Here is a 24,276-nt window from a genome sequence, read left to right on the forward strand (position 1 = left end):
AAAATTGACCAGGCAGTTGATATAAATTCTAGAAACTCAATTCTTGTGCGAATGTAAGTGTGTGAATGCGGCATGTGCTGCTTGGTGTGTTTTTGAGTGTCCTTTTTCTTTCTGTTTTTATTTCAACTAAATATAACTTTTGTTTCTCTTTTTCATCCACGCTCGAGGAAAACGCCATTCCCATGAGTCAGCGCCTTTCTCAAAAGAGTCTGCTTTCATCATCATCATCATGGTGTGGCGGTTTCAAAGGCAAACACCCAGCTGTCACTGAGGCGGGCCAGCTGGACCTACATGACCACGCGCACAACACGCTGGACTCCCTGGCAACCAGTGATGTCACTTCCTGCAGATTGGTGCCCTCGCGAGGTATCTGACGTCTTGCAGTCTCTCCCGTGGAAACCAGCAGGTGTCGTTCGCATGGTCATTAGTGGGAAAACTGGCAGGGTTGTCGTTGTCATGTGTTGGAAATGTCGTCTAGACGGGAATTTTGTGATGTTTCCACATGTTAGAACCAGCCCATGAGTCATTGGATTCACTTCATTGACGTTCCGTCTACCCAGTCCATTCACACAAATTTCCGCACAATCTGCGAAACAGTGTTTTTCACACAGAGCCCAGCAAAAGGCAACTTTCCACTGTTACCTGCAACGGTTCACAATTTACGGTGGCCCTTAAGCGCAAATCACAAAAACAAATAACCAGGCAAACAAAAAAAGTGTAAAAAAAAAAAAAAAAACTCACAAAAGAAAGCACAACAGTGAGTCAAAAATCACAAACAAAGCCAACAAAATAAATGTTAATGTCACACAAAAAACACATTAATAAATTCCTTTTTGGAATTTTTATTTTTGCTTGCCATTTATTAAAGCAAACAGGAAAATTATAGATAAAAAAAACATTACAAAGACAAAACATGACATCAAAGAAAAAACATCACAAAGAAAACAAGACAATTATTCCCAAAAAAAGGACATTTCAAAAACCAACAAACAGCAAATCGAAAATACCCCCAGATACTTAAGTATTAAATCGATACCTAAGCACATCAAGGACATTAAATCCCAGGTACTTATGTATTAAATCAATACTTAAGTATCGGGGTTGAATTTCTGGATTCTCAAGAAAAAAAAAAGTGAAAATACATTATTTGCAAACAAAAACAAAGAATCATTACAAAAGACAAATATTAGATTTTTTTCTTTTTGCTTATTTGTTTGCTTAGTTATTATAGCCCCTACTTCCTACTAAAGAATAACCAGCAGTTCTAGTAGGCTTTCCTTGATGTTTCTGCACAGTATTCACCAAGCCGAAACTTGGCATTCGATCAGGGTTGTGTCGACTTTTTATATCCTCTTTAGTGTAGGTTTGTAACTTGGCATCTGATGTGTCGCAACAGGTTTTCAACGGCATCACGCCCTTTTGTGTGTGTCAATGAAATGAGATTAAAATGGGACTTTTCTTTTTGTTAATGCAAGGAGTTTGCGCACCCCCTTATGTGGTCACATTGCAGAGCCCTCCCCCAACCCGAAACGCTTACGTCTTTGGGAGCAAAGCGTCATATGCGCTTTCGCACCACAGAGGGAAGGTGCTGGAGGGTGGAAGTAGTGCCAAGGTTCTTGAAGAAATAGAATAGCAAAAAATTGAATTTGGCCATGTTTTTGGAGGATTTTAGTTTTGAATAGACCATGCTTTTTCATTGTTTTATTATTTACTATGTGCCAGTAGGAATTAATTGCATTTCCATTGCTTCCGATGTGTGTGTGTGTGTGCATGTATCAGCCTTTGTTTTTTTGCTACTACGTGGGGACCAAATTCTGTCTTTTACTTGGGGGCCCCACAAGTTCAGATCTTTTTTGAGTCTTGCTTTTAGAATATAGGTTTGAATTGGATTTTGGTAGAGATTAGTGTTGAGGTTCGGGAATATGTTGTGATATTTATGGTCCCCACTACGATAGTAAAATCCTATGTGTGTGCGTCCTGGTTGTTGTGTGAAAAAAAATAGACTCCTCCCAAAAAAAAAAAACAAAACAATCCTGTGCCCAAATTTTCCTGCTTACTGTCTGACAGCACATTTGTTTGCATAAGAGAGACATGCATACACTCGCACACACACACACACACACACAAATACACAAACACAAGACTGAGCTTGTAAATATCAGCAAGCTGACTTTGCACTGTTATCATGCAGGAATTCCACGTCGACCTGTTTGTGTGCACCTCTCAGGTTAGTTTTCGCAGCATTTTGTCCAATCCTTTGATCTTCACATTTAAGAATTTCACATCAAAGTGAAAGCGTTGAAAGAAGACACTAGGGAGCTGAAATTTCACCCAAGTTCCAGATGGCACAACCACTTAGCACACTCCTAGTAATGCGATAACTATCACTTGACGAAAATACTGCAAAATGATCAAAATACTGCACAAGTGTTTAAAAAAGAGCAATGCAATTATTTCCAAAATCAACTTTCATGTGAAGAATATATATGAAATGCATTTTTGTCAGAGTTGAGACAAGAATGCAGATATGTTGACGGTGCACTGGGGTTTGACCTCATCCAAGCCGCACATTTGTGCACCCAGCAATCTTAGCGGGGACGTCTTGGCTTTCGCTTTCCTTCCTGTCCCGCCCTTGCTACCCGCTGCTGCTTTTATTGTCTTTTTTTTCTTCTTTTTTTTCCCCTCTCAGTTTGAAAATGGAGATTTTTACTAATGCTATGTGTGATTTATTCTCATATGTATAGTTGTACCACACACTACCTTGACAACATTCATAGTTATGTAACCTTATAATTTTTTTTTATCTTAGATTGGAAAACATCATTGACTCCATTTTCATTTCAGAGTCTTATTTTATCTTTAATGAAATAAGTTTTGAATGTTATCTGCATTTACAGCTCTATTAAGCGTTTCTTTTCTAAATCCAGACAGTTGTGGATATCTTATCAAAATTATTAGAGTTAAAAAAACAAAAACAAGCACAATTACTCACAAAACGTAAATCAGGGCGCCTAAAATATGCGAGTTTAATCTGCATGTGCACTGACGACCTCTGCGAGCTCTGCAGCTGGCTGCCAAACCACGGATAAATCAGCAGATTTTTTTTTTTCCAATAAATGAAAGTGATTAGTCAGTAGATAAAGTGTTCGTCTGACATGAGATAATCTGCTGTGTGGAAAGATCTCATGCAGTCACCAGACACTTCATGAGATACGCCTGGACTGTCTGGCAAGGAAATAAGAACATAATACATTCTGTGCACATTTTTTAGATTGCATTTCTATCATTTTTTTTAAATGTTAAACTGATGCAATTGAGCCAATAATAATATTATGGTACATGTATTTTCATATCGTGGTTAATTCTTTCAATATATTAATGTTATTGCTGGAATGTATCACATGGATCAGCTTTTCTTGAGATACATTGATACAACAGGCTCAAAAATATCAAAACTATGTAATACAATAACATGTTTTTTTTCCATAGAGCACACATTTTGTGGGTTTTTCATTGGTAAACAATATGTTTTTTTTTTTTTTTAATTTTGTGCATGTTGAAAATAATCACAATGGTGAATTGATTGTGTGATGGTGTCTATTTGAATATATCTATTGAATTGGGGGTGTCCCTGAAAAATATTTTTGAATTTTTGGTGGAATTTAAAAAAAAATTGTCCAAATCAATTTGATTTTTTGGAATGAGCAGATTAGTAGCCCTGATTAGCATGATTTTTTTGCAGCATCTTGAAAATTGACATTGTGTGAAAAAAAGTACCATATGTAAATTTGCGATGTTTTTTGGGGGGGGTTTTGAAAATTTCGGACGATTCCACTGCAAGTTTTTTTGTCGTTTTTTTTAGCTGAATATTTTTGAATTTCTAGGGATGAAATCCATCTGTTTTGATGAATCTCTCCTCGGAAATGAATGTTTTTTTTGGAGGGTGAAAAATGTGACATTTAAAAAGAACTGAACTTTTTCGAAACAAGAAATAACTGTATCCTGATGTCATGAATTTTCGAAACACCCTCAAATTTGAAAAGTGATTTTGATGAAAAATGTGGAAGCAGATGCAAGACAAGAAAATCGGTCTGTGTAAAAAAAAAAAAAAAAAAAAAAAAGACGAATTTTAACGAATAAGCCTTCACGTACGTAAATTCATTATTTGCAATTCAATCTCAAAACCTGGCATATATACAACATCCGGGCACTTTGGTGTTGGATATTATGCTAATCATTATGCTAATCACGACCACGACTTTCAAATAAAAAACTGGCTCCAAAATGTATAAATCGTTCATGAGAGTGACATGTCTCCTCGAATTTGATCTCATAAAAGCCTGTTTTTTTTCGTTTGTTTTTGTTTTTTTTGTTTGTTTTTTTCTTCAGTGACTTTATACGGACTTTTAAATTTGTTTGGACACTCTCGCAAGGTGTGGGTCGGCGCTAGGACCGCGTCAACCTCCATCCAGCCCTGCCTTCCATCCAGGCAGGGAGGCAGCGAGCGTCCTCCTCCTCCTCCTCCTCCCCGTCTCCTTCTCCTTTCTTCATCGCCATCGACGCTCTTCTCTCTTTCTCTGTCTTCTCGAGGACGACTAAAAAAGGAGCTTGAGGTCCGACCGGTCTGGTTCGCACCAGGGGCCCCGGAGCCCCCTCCCTCCCCCGCCGCGCCCCCTTCGCCCAGGTTCCGCTCCTGCGTATGGGCTCACCATGCGCAGGATTCGGGCCAACGCCATCGCGATCCTGACCGTCGCCTGGATCCTGGGCACCTTCTACTACCTGTGGCAGGACAGCAAGCCGGCGTCGGCGGCGGCGTCTGCGCCCTCGTCAGCGGGGAACCACCACCAAGGAGGTGGGCGCCTGGAGATCCACCGGGACGACAGGACCATCCCTCTAATAGTGAGTCAGTGCCTAATTGGGATTATGCTGCGGGAAGGTGTGTGCTGCATGCATGATGGATGTTTTTTTTTTTTTCCATGTGCGTGGTGGTGGTGCCTCCTGCGAGCACCTGTATAAGAGGCTTTCCCTAAGTCTTGGAGCTCCCTGCTTGCTTGCCTGGTGTTATGCTGTGATGTTGTGGTGGGCGCCTCTCGGGTTGCACGCAGGGCCAGCTGGTGGATTGTTTAGCCCCGTGTCGCGTTGCATTCAGGTGTCCGTGATTACTGAGACGTAACCAGACGTTTTTCAGCGGGGTGGCCATGCAGGGTGGCACAGGCACACAGTATTGACATTCCTCTAAAAAGCGCACCATCCGCGGGATCTCACTAAATGCACACTTATACATAAGTACGAAATGTTTTGCTGCACACATTTTAGTCGGGTTTTTTTTTGGCAATTGTGTTACTTTTGTATACACATCTCATGCGTCAATTTGCCAATCAGCGTAATCAATTATAAAACAAGCCAAATTGCAACAATGGGGCAGTAATTATCTAAAAATGTGCATATGCATGTTTATAACAAAACCTTATTATTTTTTAAAATGTATGCTATTGATAAGGTCATACGTGTGGGTGTTTTACAAATTAACGACCAATTTTAAGTGTTACAAATGGCTCAGTCTCTTCCACGATATGCTAATGGTTGAAAAAAATTGGGGGTCATTTTGAAGATATGACGATTCCCCATCATGCATGTTAAATAGAATTTTGGCTGACGTGTATTTTTTTTTTAAGGTGCATGCTTATTGCGCTGGTTGGTGGAATAAAACTGGAAAAAATATAACTGCACTAATTAAAATATTGTTTTGTACATTAATACTTACAGGGGAACTACTGTCAGTCCTCTATAATTTTGTACTTTATTAAAAAATCTCACGTATAAAATAATAGCAACCTAATTGAATATGGAACATAAAGGATTAAATTCATATTTTAGCCACAAGTGGGCACTCTTTTTAAATACTGTACATCCTTGCAAACGAAGAAATAATACTCCCCAACAAGTCGCTGTAATATTAGTAATTTTAAATAGAGTATAAAGAATATATACTTGTGAGTAGTGGTATATTATCTGTTATTATCTGTTATCTATATTTCCCACTATTTGTGTTCAAAAACGGCATCATAAAACGCAAGTATCAATGTTTACCATTAGCATGTCAATGGCAATTTTTGTTTATGCTAACATTAAGCTAACATAGACTGTTTTTAAGGACATGTAGTTTGCGAGTTTTAAAATGCACTATGTTTATTTGTCTGCTTTGCGTTTAGTTTAACAGTAAAACTCAACAGGGAGTGCCATTTAACAGCTGGAGCCCTCGTTTTTGTAGACTTATTCATTCTTTGCCAATCAGGGTCTAGTGAATTGAGTTGAGCTGAATTTACTGCCTTCGTACAGTTTATGTATCTCAAAGTTGTGCTGGAACGTTAAAGCCAAAGATTGTTTGAATGACTGCTTGTATTTAGAAATACTCTCATATTTTGCCGTTTGTATCTTGGCACCACTTGACTGTTAAATGGCATGCTAGTATGCACATCTTCTCCCCTAATGGGGATAAGCTTACAGTGGACCCAGCTTTGTGTGTGTAATGAGAAAACATATTTTCTTATTATTTAAAATGTGTAAAAATAAAAAAAAGAGGCTGAGAATATGCAGGGGTCGACTGTGTTGCCCTGTAATTGACTGGCAAGCATTCCACGTACACAGCCTCTTGGAATGTGTGCAAAACCTTATGCAACCACAGCTGCCCTTTGGAAGGCGAGCGCTCTCTTTACTCTGCACTGCGAGGTCCTTCACCTTTGTCACTACACTGAGAAAACCGTCACTCATCCTCCTTAGATAAAATAAAAAAAAAAAAGCATAGATGAGTCTGATGATCATTTGTTAGTGTGGTTAGTTCATTAGTGAATTCCATCAAGCAAACAGGAAAAATGTGTTCGAGGGTCCAAGCACTTTCCACATGTATTTGTCTGAGGATACCCGCCGGGATACACGGCGGTTATTTCTCTGCACACATTTCGACTTTCCATTCGGGTTTGTTTATTATAAGCTTTTGTTTCCATGTGTGTGTCAGGTGAGCCAGCCCCCGCGTGGCGAGCATCAGGACCTTCTACTCGGCGGCCTGGATGAAAACAAATACCTGGATGCCGAGCAGCCCAAGCCCGGAGACGACCCGTATAAAGAGCACGCTTTCAACCTCATCGAGAGCCACCGCTTGGGAGCGCAGCGCTCGCTCAGGGACACCAGACACTACAGGTTGAGCACGCCGCGCAGCATCAGTTCATCACGCCAATGAACAGTCGGCGAGAGCACGGAGAGTCAGGGGAGGCAAAATGACCTGCCGTGTTGTTTTAATCCATCCAATCATCACTGAATTCTTTCATTTAATTGTTTAAAAAAATGGTCAGTGTATTTATATATATTTATTACATATTTATCAATAATAATATGGAATCATATAAATGGATTTGTATCTATGGACTACTCCTTAATTAGCTACCGCAAGACAAGAATCGCCCGAGATGAAGACTTAATGCTAGATAGGTGGATGAAATTATAAAGCATGCAGGAATTCACCTGCAAAAAAATGTGGAGGATAGTATTCATTATATATGTTCATACATACTCCAATTAGATTACAACAAAGGCAGATTAGAGATTAATTGTTATCATATTGTAAATTTATTTTTTAGCATTGGGGTACAAAATGTGTTTTTCCCCTTCAGGTGCGCTTCCCTAAATTACGATGTGGACCTTCCGTCTACCAGCGTCATCATCACCTTCCACAACGAGGCCCGCTCCACGCTGCTGCGCACCGTCAAGAGGTCAGAGCGCCTCGTCCGCTTGTTAACGTTTCACTTAAGCCACGCCCATTTGCATAGCTAATTTGAACCCCGGTTTCCCGTCAGCGTCCTGATGCGGAGTCCTCCGCAGCTCATTCACGAAATCATCCTGATTGACGACTTCAGTGCTGACGGTGAGTTGGAAGCGGAGCTGTAGTGATTGTATTTGATTTTGTATACAGTTTTTATGTATTTCTGGAAAAAAACATTGATGAAGAATTTATACTGTAGGCCACCGCAAAAGAAAGTTAGCATGTAGCGCTTAGTATGTGCATTGTTATATCCTGGATGGAGGCCTGGTGATTAAGTGGCGACTTAACAGGATTACACTCTCTCTCCAGTTGCCTGGTCTTTTTTTCCATCCATTGCTCACATCTCATTAACATCAGCTGAGCTACTAGCTTTCCCCGTCCAGTCCATGGAAAGTCCAACTTTTTTGTCAGGAAATCTCATTTTTGTAAAATTAGGTCTTTACTACGACATTTTTTTTCAGCAAAGTCCCACTTGTTTTATGTTAGATTACGCCTTTATTATGACTTTTTTAATTGTTACATTTATGTTAACAGGGAATCACCTATTTTTTTACTCTGGTTTTCTAATGGTTACAACTCATTTAGATATCAATAAATGTTTTATTTTTTCATTATACAGTATTTTTTTTCCCCCAAATAAACGTGGTATGTGAGTGCACTTAAAAAATTAGACACATGAACCGGAAGTGACGCAAAATCCACCAGAAGTCCTCCAAAAGCAACAGGAAGTGACCTGGTATGCCCCAAAATAAACAGGAAGTGCCCCCATTTTAACAGGACTTGACCCAAAAGTACTTGAAATTCAACCAAAAATTCCCCAAACTCAACTAAAAGTGATCAAGAGGGCCTTGAAATCAACAGTAAATGTCCCGTATTTCAGAGGAATTGACCCTGAAATGACCTAAATTGAGCAGGAAGTGACAAGGAGTGCACAAAAATCAACAGGGAAATGCCCCCATTTTAACAGGAATTGACCCAAAAGTGCCTCACATTTAATAGCAAATGCCCCAAAATGAATAGGAAGTGACCTGGACTGCCTTGAAATCAACAGGAAGTTCTTCCATTTTAAGATGAATTGACCCCAAAGTACCCCAAAAGTTTCAAGCGCAAACCGGAATCCACATATATCCCAAATTGCTCAACAAAGCCTTCAACATTGACTTTTCACTAAACACATTTTAAAATATTTAAAGATGACAACATTTTTCCTTTACGTTATGATCTTTTATCATTTATTTGCTGTTATAGTTTTAGTCCTCATTTTTCTCGATTTTTAAATAAAATATGAATCATTTATTTGTACAAACATCATAACCTTTTCACATTAAATGAAAGCAATAATAAATAAAGTGTGCTAACTCCAATTTAGGCAATTTGCAGTAAAATAATGGAAGGTTTTATGGCCATGTTGTTCATCTAAGATACAGTATTTGTTATATATTGCATATGCCATTAATTACTGTTAATAATTTTGCAAATTTTGGCAACTTGTGTTTACCAGAATTATTTTTCTTCAGATTTTGGTAAATATGATGATTTTGGGCATGGACAACAGCAATACTATCATCATCAATTGCTTTGTTATTTAATTAGTATGTCAAAAATGGAACTAAACCATGATCTTTTTTTTTTTAATTTTTGTTTTCTTTTTCTGCAGTTAGCTTAAAACAACAACAAAACATGGATTTAGGCAATTATAGTTCTCCGTGGCTGAGGTACGACTTCATTGCTGTATACTTAAGAGTTTCTACATGAAAACTGTCAGCTGTACTATTCATTGAAATGCCAATTGCAAGCAAAAAAAAACACACAAACAAGTATTGTAGTGTTTGTGGTATTTTTTTAATTGTTATTTCCATATAAACTCAATAGTAATCAGGGTCGCTAATCCACAATTGCGTTTAACGCCTGTGTCACCTCTCAGCGTGTGCGCTACTGTGCTTGTAACTGGGCTGCACACTCAGCTTGCGTGCGGAGGCCGTTACAGAGCGTGTGAACCATGAGCTCGTGTTCAACTACTGCAGAGAGGAATAATTAGCACAGTGTCGTGATCTGTCCATCGGCAACGAGATTGTCACGCCGTGGGCTCTTCACGCCTTTGCCCGCTGTTGATTAACACTAGCAACACTTGGCTTAATGCTGCAAGTACTAAAATAATAACAATAGCTCATCATTCAATTCTTAGAATTCTCACTGAGGTTGCATTTTTTTTTAAATTAAATCCAAAAAAACAATCCAAATGGACATTTTGTGTAAGATGTATTTTGTATGTACTATAGAGTAATGCTTGACACGTTGGCAATTTAGTTGAAGTGGACCTCAACATACTAAGTTCAGAACTCGCAGATTCAACCTATTTGCATATTTTTTTAACCCCTCGGTGTCCGTTTTTTTTTCTTTTTTTTTTTAACTAACCTGGCCTTATTGCCACCTAACTTGAACTGACTTTGAAAGGGTCACGACATCGCCAAATATACATTTGTTTTTACTTTCAACCTCAAAACTTTCAATGGCATCAGCCCTATCCATACATATGTAAATGTACATATACAGTACATATATATTCCAAGGTTGTTTCATTTCAAAGAATTTTCATTTTGTGAGAAAAAACATTAAGATAATTCAATGCTGCGGATTTCATGCGTGTGAATATGCAGATATCATGTTTTACATTGTATGAAATAAAACGCTTCCCTGCAGCAAAACAAAAGTTTTTCTGTAATATTTAGTTCTTGTATCAAGGTTTTTGTCAAGTGCAAGTCCCACAATGCATACCAAGAACTTTGCATTATGGAAGTCAGGCTAAGTTATTTAACCAATTTCAGCTAGCGAAAGTTCATCTTTTGTCTAGAAAGTTAATCTTTTGTCATGATTTACCCAATCATGACTCACCTGTTTTCTGGGTCATGTGATGTTCCCAAGCTGAGCTGTGATTGGTCATTACTACATGAGCCTTGAACAAATCTAATGTCATTCTCAGTTGACGGCAAATGGCAAATGTGTTTTTAATGTGTTTCAAAATAACTATTTGCTGCTGAAAATTGGTAAATTAGTATACTATTCCTTTTAAAAACATTTTATTTGTTGGCAATTTATGTGGTGCTAAAATGGATTAATGGCTTTTCCAATCATTTCAATGGCAAGATGGTTAAACTTGAAAGTCAAGGGAAGTCACACATCTCAACTGACAGACAATCGTCGTATGTCAAGTGAGCATGTTTGACCCATGTACCATTTTTTTTTTTTTCCAAAATAATCAGACATTTAGTTTTCAGGGTAACGTTGTTAGATGATATCACAATTTCCATTCCAGATAATAATTTCTGCGCATTTTACAGTGTAATTTATTATTATAGTCAATTATAAGCATTTATTAAATCAGGGTGTCAATTACTCATGTTTTTTTTTAAACTATGTACTATATGAAGTGACACGATTGAATAAGAATGCGGTGTGGCTGTGTGTAGCAGCGGCGTACAAGGACACACACACAGCACCAGCTGTCACACACACTAATGAGTAGAATTAAAATGTGATTGCTCTTCCATTTCTGTCTTCTGCGCATACAAACATGCTTCGGTACACAACGTCTGTTATAAGCGCAAAAAATAACTACAAAACAGTCATGTGCGTACATCTCATTCAATCAGTGAGGATTACAAGTAGAGAAGGATGTATCACTAGCTGGGAGGACGAGGACATACCCACAATGCATCAGCTGCTTCACACTCGCGCGTTTAATGCTAAGCCGCTCGTGTGTGTGTGTGCATGTATTTGTGTGTGTGCGTGTGCCTTGTTCTTAGGGCTGAACAAAAGTCTTATGCAGAAAGTGAGGTATTTTTAGGTTCGCCTGGACTTATAACAAAAATACACAAAATACAATTGACTTAAGCGAGAAACAAAATGTTAAACTTGTTTTGAATTTCCTCACTAGATAATTCCAAATGTCAGAATCAAAATTAAACAAAAGTCAAATGCTAACTTATGTTAAACAAAACTCTGCGGTTACTGTTCAAAATGTCCTCACAAACACATTAAATGCTACCCTTGTCATTCAAAATGTGTTTACAAAAAACCATGCTAATGTTCTCAAAAACAAAATGTTAACTTTGCCTTGAGCAAAAGTGCTAACTGCTGTTTAAAGTGTCTTCACATCCAAACAAAAGGTTGACTTTTAGGAGAAAAAACTTTATTTGGAAACAAAATGCTAACTTTCTTGTTAACCTTGTTGTGAAAAAATTGCTGGCTGCTTTTCAATTTTTTTCACAACCAAATAGACGGCGGCTATCGAAAGAAAAATGTTAAATTTGCCGTGACACAAAATGCTAACGCTCGAAAGAAAACACATTGCTAACTTTTGTCAACAAAATTAAAACTCCGTCTCAATAAAATGTGAAGTGCTTTCACAAACAAAGAAAATGCTGACTGTCGGGAGAAAAATGTCAACTTTATCGTGACAAAATGCTAACTTTGTCAATCGAAAGGAAACAAAATGCTAACTCTGTTGTGAACAAACATCAAACCTTGTCAAAAACAAAATGCTAGCGGAGTTGCGAACAAAATGCTAGCTATAGTTTAAAATTTTTTCACGAACAAAAAAGATGCAATTTTTAACTTTGGCGCGACACAAAATCCTAACTGTCAATCAAAGGGAAACAATGCTATCTGTTGTAAACAAAATTCATACTTTGTCATAAAATACCAACATTGTTATGAACAAAATGCTAACAGCTGTTCAAAATGCGTTCACAAACAAGACAAAAGACTTCCCATGTCCTTCTAGTAATTTATTCTTAGAGCTTTTTGGTCTTCGACTCATATTGAAAAAAGCAGACTTTTTGTTTCTATTTAAGTGATGTTGAATGCAGTTGACAAAGTGTGTGTTTGTATCTTGCGCTTTGACACAATCTGTTTGTCTTCCTTAGCCGACGACTGCCAGCTGCTCGCTCAGATCCCCAAAGTGCGCTGCCTGAGGAACAGCAGGAGAGAGGGTAAGTGCGTGTGTTTAATGAATAGAAAGCAGCTTTGGCCACGCCGTGTTACTGATGATGCGAAAAAGGTGGCGAAAGGTGTCAAAATTTGTTCTGCCGCTGCGTCGAACAAACAAGAGGCGATGGCGTGTCAGCACGTGTTAGTGCTGCCGGAGGTCTTGGTGCTTAGCTAACACACACACACACAAGCACATCATGGAGCAAATATTCACTGCTAGACAGCAAATTTTCTCAGCGTTTTTCGATCACACCCCCAGCCCCAAACTTCTCAAGGTGCAAGTGAGCAAAATCTGGAGTGAGAGACATATTAAATTTTTTTCACACCCCCTAACCCCCCACAAGGCTTCATGCAAGCCTAAAGGGGAGGCAAAGTCCAGAAATGTTAATACTGCACAATAATATGATCTCTATGGCACTAGTCGTCAAAACACAGGATTCTGATTAACCCGTGTGTGTTATTTGGTCCCGTCCTTTGAGTTTTATATCAAAGGTATTTCACAATATAGGGGAAGCGCTGAAAAAAGACACTAGTAGCTGAAATTTCACCGAGATGGTGACAACATGCCAAATTTCAACAAGGCACAACCACTTGGTTATCACACTACTACTGTGAGAGCCTCCGTCCTCGACGGAGCTCTCGAGGATTGAGACGCGCCTTTCCTCCCTGACTGGTGTTGTGTATCAAACAATTTGACATTTGACAGGTGCACTGTGTCCAAGAATTTATTACAGCGGCAGTGAATAATGTCTTCAAAATACTGTATTTATTTGGGATTGAATGAGTTCACTTTCTGTCACAATACCTACTGTTACTTGTTTATACGTTCAATAAACAAAATGGTAACTTGTGTGAAAAAGTGAGGAAAATTCTATGAAGCAAAATGCAAACTGGCTAATGCTAAGTTTGTCCAAAACATGAACGCCCTTGTCCCCTCGTCAGGACTTATCCGGTCTCGTGTGCGAGGAGCCAACTCGGCCTCGGCCCCCATCTTGACTTTCTTGGACAGCCACTGTGAGGTGAACACCGATTGGCTCCAGCCAATGATCCAACGAGTTAAAGAGGTACACACACACACAAACACACACACACACACATAAGTTAAGCTGCAGTGCCTTCTGCGCGCTGCATGTCGTTTTTCTTTCTTTTCTGCCTTTCTGTAATGCAGCAGAAAGATTCCCACCAATTGGATTAGGCAGACCGCCAAAGAACCCCCCCCCCCCACACACACACACACAGACCATGTCAAATCTCGCACATATACACACACACACACATGCTTACAAAAAATGGAGGAACAACATAAGTTGGTTCTTGAACGGATTGTTGTCAGAAAGCGCCCTGGGGGAGTATTTGTATAGCACATGTGTAAGAGCAGTGTAAGTCTGACGACCTTGAAGAATTTGAGTCTTCTCACCCGTCGTGCCTACCAATTTTCAAGCTGCAATGAAAAACTTACTTTAGTGGCTGAATTTCACATGTGTATGTGTGTGTGCACGTGCGTGCGTGCGTATGTCTTGTTCACAAGGGTGCTACAGAGCAAAATATATGACCTTGAGTCTTTATTATGAGTCTATTCATGATAGGTATGCCTACCGAATTTTACGTTGATAAGTGAAACTGGTTTAAGGGGCTGTTTTGTTTTTGTAGTTTCTTGTAGTTCTCAAGAGTGTTACAGAGCCAAAATGGGCAATTTGAACTAAAATGTCAGACTTACTGTGTCTTTTTAGATATCTGTGAGTCTGCTCATGGTAGACATGCCTTTGGAATTTCGCAATGTTATTGTCATTTTCAAGGGTGCTTGGAGACAAAATAGGCACTAATAACCAAAATGGCAGACTTCCTTTTTTTGTTGTGTAATTGTTAATCTTGGTACAAGACCCAAAATGGGCACTTTGAATCAAAATGGTAGACTTACTTTTTGTTTTTTCAGATGTGACCTGTTGAGTCTTTTTTGTGGGTCCAATCATGATTGACACTACCAAATTTTATATTGATAAGTGAAAATTGCTTTTTCTGCTCATTTTTTTTCAATTCTCATGAGTGCTACACAGCAAAAATGAAAACCTTTGCAGTATTTTCTCCAATCCTTACACCAAAATTTTTTTTACATCAAAAGCAGAACTATGAAAGAAGAAAATAGGGAGCTGAAGTTTCACCCAGATGATGACAACATGTCAAATTTCAACATGGCATGACCTCTTAGTCATCATGCAACCAGGAATGTGCCATCCCTTGGCTTTAATACTACAAGAAAGATGTGGAAGAAAATGACCCAAAAATGGTCAAAAAACTACATTAGGGTTAAAAAAAACAAAACTGAAAATGTTCTAATGATTTATGTGACTTTGGACGATGAAGAAATTATTTCTGTGGGGCTTGACACCAAAAGATGATGACATGGATGCACTACTTTCCCATGTCAATGTATTCCCCATGAGTGTAAATGTATCCCGCTTTTGAAAAGGGAATTTTAACGAGAAGCAGAGTGCAGCATGTCATCCGCATTGAACGCATCGTATTTATGAGCGTCACGAGCCAGCTCGCGTTGAGAGCAACAAGATCGTAGTCTCATACAGACAGTACGACACCGAGCGCAAGTGAGACAGCTGGGCACGGAACCCTTGCCAAATATCTCTTACCGCGGTTCAAAATATTAGGAACAGCGATTAAGCGTTGCTGAGAGACCATGTTGTTGCAGGATCATACCCGAGTTGTGAGCCCCATCATCGATGTCATCAGCCTGGACAACTTCGCTTACTTGGCCGCTTCGGCCGACTTGAGAGGAGGTGAGAGGATACGCTGAAATCCCCCAGCGCCGTAACAGAACAGCTGCGAGCACAGCTGGCGAGGAGGCGGAAGTCCCCTCCGTTACACTGAAAGGATCACCTAAAACGAAAACAGAACGTTTGTGCGACGGATTTCTCTTGTTTCTCACCAGGATTCGACTGGAGCCTCCACTTCAAATGGGAGCAGATTCCCATCGAGCAGAAAATGGCCAGGAGCGACCCCACGCAGCCAATCAGGTTGGATTGGTGGCAGCTGAAATAAAATGTTGTCAAAAATGCATGTGGAACTAAACATTTGAAAAAAAAAATACATTTAAAAGGTCACATGATCCACTAGGTCAATTTTAAAAGGAAATTATAGGTCAAAAGGTCAAGCTACTAAAATATGCACCAATTGTCAATTTTGAATCCTCGTTTCCTTTTCCAACAATTCTTGTTTTGTGAATATTGGACAAGTATTTCCCGACGTGACAGTTCAAAGAAAGGTGGCCACGCCCATTTTTGTTGTTGATAAATCGGTAGCTCCCAAACCCCTTCCCTGATTGACCTAAGATTTGAGCTTCTGTGTTGTGTCTTCTAGGGTGACTTGACATGGAGTGATCTGTATTACTGTTTTTTGTTTTTTTTTTTGTAAGGACCCCGGTGATTGCAGGTGGTATCTTTGCGATCGATAAGAGTTGGTTCAACCATCTTGGACAGTATGACACACACATGGACATCTGGGGTGGGGAGAACTTTGGTAAGATGGCCGCCCTCTTATTTTCAATCAACTGTAATCTTAGTTCATATTAAACATGTGCTCAAGTATGAGTATGTATGTTGCAAACTTTAGCATTACAAATAAAGTCATACAGCTTCAATTTTTAATCAAAATTAATTTAAATTTAATAAAAATGTCGTTATTTAAACGTATGCTTCAATTTTAAAAGGAACAAAATCCATTACAATGTATGTATCACTTTTATTATTGTATATAAATATATTGATAAATATATATTTTTTAATTATTTTTATTTATTTATTATTTTATTGATATTTTCTTAATATTTTTTTTAAATATTAAATGACACATTAAATTCCGCGAGATCATTGAATATTTTTAGATTATTTCATCATTAATTTGATTAAAATAAGCAATCGGATAAATCTTCCTTTTGCGGGAAAGCGTACTTTTACTGTTTATTTAGTATTATTTAGTGAAAAAACAACATTCATTTGCCAGTTTGGTCATCGTTTTCAGAAATCAAGGCAGGTGTTTGCAAATGTCTGATTTTGATTAAACACAAAAGATCATCAGTCTGCTTTCGTGACAAATTACCGAAATCTCAAAATACTATTGAGAGGCTGAAATCAGAAAATGTGGACAATTTTAAGTTAATAACTAAATAATTACGTGATGACTAAAAAAAATTGTCAATTTGATCATCGATTAATTTCGATAGCTCTAATTATTACGATTCTGTCTTTCGGCATTTTGTATTTGAATGTAAATGAATAAAAAAATTAATACAACAAGGCTCTCATTTGCTTTGCAGCCAAGTCATTTTCCGCCAACAAGTTGACATTGGGAGCGTAACATGACCAACATGACAAATTTCTAAAAGTGATGTAATCGGGTGATGCGTGCTGGATGAATTCCCCACACTCTTGGACGCGATGGTCATCTCACACTGCAAAAAAAAAAAAAAAAAAATCTTGTCCTCGCCATTTATGCAGCAGTGGAGCATTCATTGAAGCTCAGTGACACGTTACACACTTCAATGTCCATATGGTGATGAGGAGGATGAAAATTCTTCTTCTTCATGCCCCAGAACTGTCGTTCCGTGTATGGATGTGCGGCGGCAGTCTGGAGATCTTGCCGTGTAGTCGCGTGGGTCACGTGTTCCGGAAGCGACACCCGTACGACTTCCCAGAAGGCAATGCTCTCACCTATATCAAGTGAGCGTCTGTCGGACTAAAAAGCAGTTTGAATGCTTCGCTTTTTACACAATTCAAAAAAGTGAAAAGGTTACTGTGACGTCATGTGACGTGTCATGTGACATGTACGTGTGTAGGAACACTCGTCGGGCCGCCGAGGTGTGGATGGACGAGTATAAGCAGTACTACTACTCGGCGCGGCCTTCAGCGCAGGGCAAAGCTTTCGGCAGGTTTGTACGACAAACTTTTCTTTATTTTGCATGAGGTTTAAAAAAAAAAAAAAAAATGTCAGCCTAAGGTAGACTAAGTCTAAAAATAAAGAATATCCTAACTTCATTGAAATGAAACCTATTTCTTCTTTGAGAAACTAAATGATATCAGTCAGACACTAAATGCTGTCGTTATAAGTCTGCCTTCAAAGAAAAAGCTAACTGTTAACAACAAAATACATTTTGAAGGAAATCAAACATTTGTTGAATTTTTCGCGAAACAAAATGCTGTCCTGTGAAACGTGTCCCCAAGGAAAGAAAATGGTAACTTTGTCAGAAACCTAATATTTTGCTGAAAACAGCTAATCTTGCAGTGGAAAAAATGCTTTAGTTCACAAGAAAATAATGTGTGCACAGCGTCAGAAAAAAAACCTCTAAAATCCCTCACCAAAAGCCAGGCGCTCACAAAATGTTGAAAGTTTTTTTGTTGTTTTTTTTTTTTGAAAAAGTGTCCTCTTCATTAGGAACGCTCAAACTTTGTGTTTGAATTTTGGAAACATAAACCTCACTGTGTCGGAAAAATAACGTTTTTTTCTTCAATTTAGACAAAATAACAAAATGCTAAATGTCATATGAAAATTTTGAAAAAAAAACCCAACAACAAACAATACTAAATGCCCTATAAAATGTTCCCAAGGAAAGAAAATGCAAACTGTTGGCAACAAAATGCATATTTTTGGAAAATTTTCAATAAGCAAAATGCTCTTGTTGACAATGAAACAATGTGTGAATTGTGTCGGAAATAAAATGTTAAATTTCATTAAAAATTCGCTCACAAGAAAACAAGAGGATCACAAAGTGCGTGAAGTTTACTTTGTTGTTCAAAAACAAACAAGGAAACCGCGAACCAAAGTTTGCTGATGAAAATAAAAAGATGTTTCTTAGATTTAAACAAAATGCGATTTATGTTTATCCTTTAAGATTTATTTACATTTAAAAAATTAAAGTTCATATCATATTGATATTTTGGTGATAGTAATCTTAAAACTGATCTTAGGGCAAAATAATATATATATATATATATATATATATATATATATATATATATATATATATATATATATATATATATAAACTGTATTTTCTTTCACTGACTTGTCATTAAATAAAATGCCTGGTGCGTTTACTCGTATGTGTGCAGCATAGCCGACCGTGTGACGCTGCGACGGAAGCTGAACTGCAAACCTTTCCGCTGGTACATGGAAAATGTTTACCCAGAGCTCAGGTGCACTTTACTGCATTTTTCTCCCTATTTCCTCAATGCAAAATCCTTGTTACATGATTTCTTTCTCCAACCGTGTATAAATTGACAAGAGTTGCTTTTTATGAGCTCATTTTACTGTACCGCATGCTGGGATGCACCATTATTACACCGCATTAAATCACAGTCACACAAGATCCCTGGCTTGCTCACACACATTGGATCAATTAAGTCCAGAGGCCAAAACGGTGATTCACCAAAAGATAAACTTAGGGGGCGCCAGCTTATAAATTTACATTTCTCTTTTGTTTAGTTTTTTCTTGGCACGTCAATTGAGAGTAAACACAAGTGGTGTCATGACACCCTGAATTACAAATGATCAAGTAAATGATTCATGCTGGAAGGTTCCAGTAGCTCAGCTTTTTATCCACAAGTTGAATTCCTTTCACAAATTGGATAAAGGCTATTTTTTTTTCCTTAATAATCTATACGTAAAAACATGCATCTTTTTTTTTTATCAAGTCATCACATATATGTATATGTGTGTGTATATATATATATATATATATATATATATATATATATATATATATATATATATATATATATATATATATATATATATATATATATATATGGAGTTATATATTATATATGTTAATTTTAAGTCAGATTAATTAAACTAGATATTTTTTTAAATACAATTAAAAATGGAATAAAATTTAATTGACATCAAATAATGAATTGATTTAATAAATTGAATACAGTGGCAGTTCTAAGGGGGGCATCGGCGGAATAAAGCCCCCTTTGAAATTTTCCTGGACTGTTTGAATATTGTGTTATGTAATCATACAAAAAAAAGTGAATAACGAACACAATTATAAAGTGTTGTTTTAGTGTCTGATGTTAGTAAGAATGCTGACCAGCCTCAACCCCCCCCCCCCCCCCCCAAGGATTCCTGAGCAAGATGCCGTGTCCAGCATTCTCCGTCAAGGAACGTTGTGTCTGGAGACCCGCGGAACTGATGGACTCGGTTTGGCGGAGTGCAAGGTGGTCAGAGGGAGCAGGCCACAGGCGCAGGTTAAAGCTTGGGCGCTGGTTTTTGGGTCTTGGGTTAAGGTTTTGAGTTGGGTGAATACCTATACAAATAGTTTTTAAAGAAAATTGTTATGTTGGGATATTTATTGGGTTGTCTTTAAAATTGAATAGGTTTTTTTCCCAAAAAAGTTTATGTATCAAAAATACTAGAGGTATTGGTTCATGGTATCGCATCAGTGACTACTACGATACCGTACTGGTATCGGTTTGAATAAAGTAGTATCGGACGTCCCTAGTTCCAAATAGTGTTTAAGTTTTCAAATGAAAGTTTCGAATTTTGATTTTAAAACTAATGTCAGCGTGTCAATTGATGCTTAGTTTGACAGATTGGGAATTCGAACAAAGATTGGCGTTCAAAATAATGGCGAGGGTTTTATTTTAGGAGTCTAAAGCCTAGTTTCGGGTTTTAAGTCAAGGTTAGCATGACAAAGTTAGGGTTTCATCAAAGGCTTTTGAGGGTAAAGAAAGGTAGGGCTTTGTTCAAATACACAAACCGTTGCTGACTTGTATTTTTGTTTTGCAGAGGTGGGAGCTGATCGAACCGCTGATCCGGCAACACGATCTCTGCTTGGCCATCACGCTCTTCACCGCGGGGTCAAAGGTCACCATGGAGCCCTGCAACGCCAAAGAGCCTCGACAGGTCAGTGCGTCAACCCGACGTCAGGGTTTCAAGCAAAGCTTTTGGAATTCAAGTCTCATTGAGGGATTCAAGCAAAGATCGGGGGATCTTTTATATCGCAATTAGGGTTTCAAGATTTCAAATCGGGGTTTAGGATTTCTTTTAACTCATTTAATCCCGAAGACAGGTAATTAAGTATTGAAGTTAAATAAGTATTGAAGTAAGTGATTACATTTGGTACTTAAGTGCCTAAGTAATTTATTATTTTAGGTAGTTTTCATGAGTGCTAAAGGGCTAAAAGAAATAATTAGTTTAACCCCTGGGTTCATGGGGATTTTTCACTAACCTGGTTTTATAATCACCCAACTTGGGCTGACTTTGAAAGGGTCATAACATCATCAAATATTAATCTAATTTTACAATGCCCATTAAATTGAAATTGAAATATTTTACATGTCATAATGAGAGTATTATGACTTTTGGAGACTTTTGCATTATGGTAGTCCAGGCTACGCCACTCAACAAAGTCATTGAAAGGCTTACAAATGTCATAAGTTGGCTGCTTGTGGGTTTCTATGACACCCCATTTGTGAGTTGCAGTTGAAAGGATTAGTGCGAAAATTGCTGACAATGCATGATGAAACATCGGAGTGTTCAATATGTCCAAAAATGTCAATATATATAAAATGACAATATTTCCAATTTTCATGGCAGTAAATGAGCCTGACATGGGCTAAATTTGAGACCTACTGGGTGTACCTCTCAATACCCCATTTACAGGCATTTTACTTTGAAATCACACATCAAAAACATCAAAAAAGCCCGAGTTGGGTCATAAAACATAAGAATATGTCTTCAAGGTTAAATGAATTAAAATGGGGTTACGGGGTCGAATTATGTTTTTAAAACAAGGTTTGAAATTTGAGTTTTAAGACAGGATTAGAATTTTGAGTTCTGTTCCAATTTCAAAATGGAATCTGCGGCGGAAGTTAGGGTTTCACCCAAAGTATTTAATGCACATACCATCCAAAATGGAAACCCTTTGAAAAGAAGGACAAGATGTGATTTCAAAAGACTTTGAATGGAACCGCTATCTTTAATCTCAGCCTGTCAATCATCGTAATGAATGCAAAATGTCCGCCGTACCAGCAGCTCGGTTATCAGCTTTCTGTAGATGCAGGCCGTGACCTCACACCCCAAAGCGGCCTCCGACTCTCCATGCGGACCCGCGTCCGTGATTTACGATGCCGACAAGGGATTCGTGATTAAGTGAAAGCACATGTGCAAAGCCGCTGCTCGCCTATTCCTTCGCCCGCCCGCGGACATTTTGGCTCGTCTTGGATGTTTGTCCCACGGGAGACTGAAACAATATTGAATTTAATTGATTTGTTTTTGAGTTTCAATAACAGTCCAAAATATGTTTAAAATACACCCCAAATTTCAATCTTCAAGTGACATAATGCTGCACGGCTCCATCGATATTTCTCAAGACAGTTTAAGCTTTCAAGGTAATAAAATTTCTAGATAAGAGGTTTCTTTTTTCTCAAACTATTTCCAACACTGTAAATAGGCTAATGATTTGTAAAAGAAAACAGACTTTAAAAATTGTTTAAAAAATGTTTGTGATGATTTGAGTTTGCTGGTGTGGATTGATGGCAATTCATTTTTGTGCAGAAATGGAAGCCCAAAGGCTCGGCCCTACAGCACACGGTCAGCGGTCTGTGCCTGGACAGTCAGAGCCCATCCGGCCCGCTTGTCATCGCTCAGTGTCGCCCCCTTGTGGCTAGTCAGGCCTGGGAGCCTCAGATCATCACTTGAAGGACCAAAGGAAAGTTCTGGAAACAAAAGTATTGCTTTGGCCTTGCTTCTAGAGCAGTGTAGGATGCTCCATCTTTAAAGGAGACTGCAGCTCTTTAAACCCTAAACTTGTTCTTTTACATTTATGTGTTAATTCCTCAAAGGGGACATATTATGGAAATTGGACTTTTGAATGTTTGTACAGTGAAACCCTGAATATTTACAGACTTTGGAGGGAAACCTGTGTTGGTTGACAAAGCCATGTCTGGTATAAGCATATGACTTTGGCGCCATCTTGTGGCATTGTGAAGCCAGGAAACTTGAACTAATGGGCGAATTAGTCATCATTAAAAAATAATGCTTCACTACTGCCACCTTGTGGAATTCTGAGCTAATTACAAACGTTTTTGGGTGGGCGCCAATTGCTCAGAGTGCCTGCTTCAAATTTTGCCTCACTGTGATGTCACAATTTGGCAAATCCCAAAACACCACCCTGCCCTCCCACTCAGTATTTCTGCCAAGGATGTTACCCAATAACGCATGCTGTATAAATTTATATCATTCTTGGTCTTTGGAACATTTTGGCAAATACATGTCTCTGTCACGTAACAGTTTGAAGACACCTGCTAACTAACAATTTTAAATGTGAATGGGCTCCCATTTTTTCAGCAGATGTAGTTCCAAGCTCAACCTATAGATGGCACTGCTTTATTGCACTCAGCACTTTTCTGGATGCATCAGTGCAAAAGCTGGACCAAGTGCCATTTCCAAAATGGACACCCCGATGAAACCAGGCCGAGGTTGAGCGACAGCGCTTTTGTGGAAGTGGATGTCATTTGTCATCTTGGAGTTAAAAGAATTTTTAGAGCTAAAATCTGAAGGAAAAACACATTCTTTGTAAACGCATGTATCCAGAAAATTTTATTATTGCTATGGTACTAATGCCCATTTTGTCATCAAAATGGCAAAAAGTGATTTACACCACTTTTATTCTCAGTGGCTCAATTAAAAAAAAAAAAAAAGCATAATATGTCTCCTTTAAAAAAAGTGTAAGGGGGCATAAAGCTGTGGTCAGGTGATTTTTTTTTTTTAATTTATTGTTCTGCATGGTTGCACCCAAAGAATGTTTTTTCCTTCTTGTCCTGTCCTCATGCCATGTCATGGAAATACTTAAAGCGTATATTTGCTTGATATTTTCTTGGTTTGTATGTGTCTGTGTGTAAACTACACCTGACTAATAAAATGTAGAAACAAAGAAGGCTGTCTGTCCTTAATTATGTTTATTTTGTTTCACCTAATTACATTGATATTGTAACCTTTTTCATTTTAGCTATTTCAAAGGTGTTTTTTTTAAATATTAGATTAAGTTAATAACTTCAAATATTAGTGTCCTGTACCAGTATATTAGACGTTACTTATAAGTAAAAAATCTATAATAATAAAATAGTAAAATGATAAGTGATGAGAATGATCGTTTCAAAATAATGCAATATGTAAAATATTTTATGTTTTATCCATTTGTGTTAAGTAGTTTTTTATGATTACCTTTTTGGAATAAGATATTTTTGTAAATAACAATTCCCAACATTAGCTTTTTAATTAGTGTGCATTATTAGAGTTTTCTATAGTCATTGTCTCTTTAACTGATTGGTTCGGACAAATCAGGTGGTCCGTGTGAAGTTTGCTCCCTTGCCATAATTTCGCCATGCGATGATAAAGTTACGAGTCAAATGCGCCAGGGGGCGGTATATCATTTGATACACGTGTGTATGCTGTTTTCA

General features: G+C 38.0%; 1 protein-coding gene across 1 annotated transcript; it reads left to right on the top strand.

Moving 5' to 3' along the window:
- Window positions 1-4,476: 4,476 nt before the first annotated feature.
- Window positions 4,477-23,753, top strand: galnt16 (UDP-N-acetyl-alpha-D-galactosamine:polypeptide N-acetylgalactosaminyltransferase 16). Its single transcript, XM_088433420.1, has 15 exons — window positions 4,477-4,899; window positions 7,016-7,197; window positions 7,668-7,766; window positions 7,851-7,918; window positions 12,742-12,807; window positions 13,748-13,869; window positions 15,507-15,594; window positions 15,747-15,831; window positions 16,230-16,333; window positions 17,406-17,532; window positions 17,649-17,741; window positions 18,922-19,005; window positions 19,935-20,061; window positions 20,603-20,719; window positions 22,373-23,753. Exons 1-15 carry the CDS (start codon window positions 4,711-4,713, stop codon window positions 22,514-22,516), a joined length of 1,695 nt encoding a protein of 564 aa, XP_088289546.1. The 5' UTR covers window positions 4,477-4,710; the 3' UTR covers window positions 22,517-23,753.
- The last annotated feature ends 523 nt before the right edge of the window (window positions 23,754-24,276 follow it).

The sequence above is a fragment of the Hippichthys cyanospilos genome, chromosome 14 (assembly GCF_059441005.1).
Source record: "Hippichthys cyanospilos isolate Australia breed blue-spotted pipefish chromosome 14, RoL_Hcya_1.0, whole genome shotgun sequence".
Lineage (NCBI taxonomy): Eukaryota > Metazoa > Chordata > Actinopteri > Syngnathiformes > Syngnathidae > Hippichthys > Hippichthys cyanospilos.

Excerpts from the sequence above, each read along its gene's own strand:
- galnt16 (XM_088433420.1), top strand. The coding sequence starts at position 4,711 with ATGCGCAGGATTCGGGCCAACGCCATCGCGATCCTGACCGTCGCCTGG. Across the intron at positions 7,767-7,850 it reads CTGCTGCGCACCGTCAAGAG|CGTCCTGATGCGGAGTCCTC; the intron begins GTCAGAGCGCCT and ends GTTTCCCGTCAG. Across the intron at positions 20,062-20,602 it reads GGAGCAGGCCACAGGCGCAG|AGGTGGGAGCTGATCGAACC; the intron begins GTTAAAGCTTGG and ends TTTGTTTTGCAG.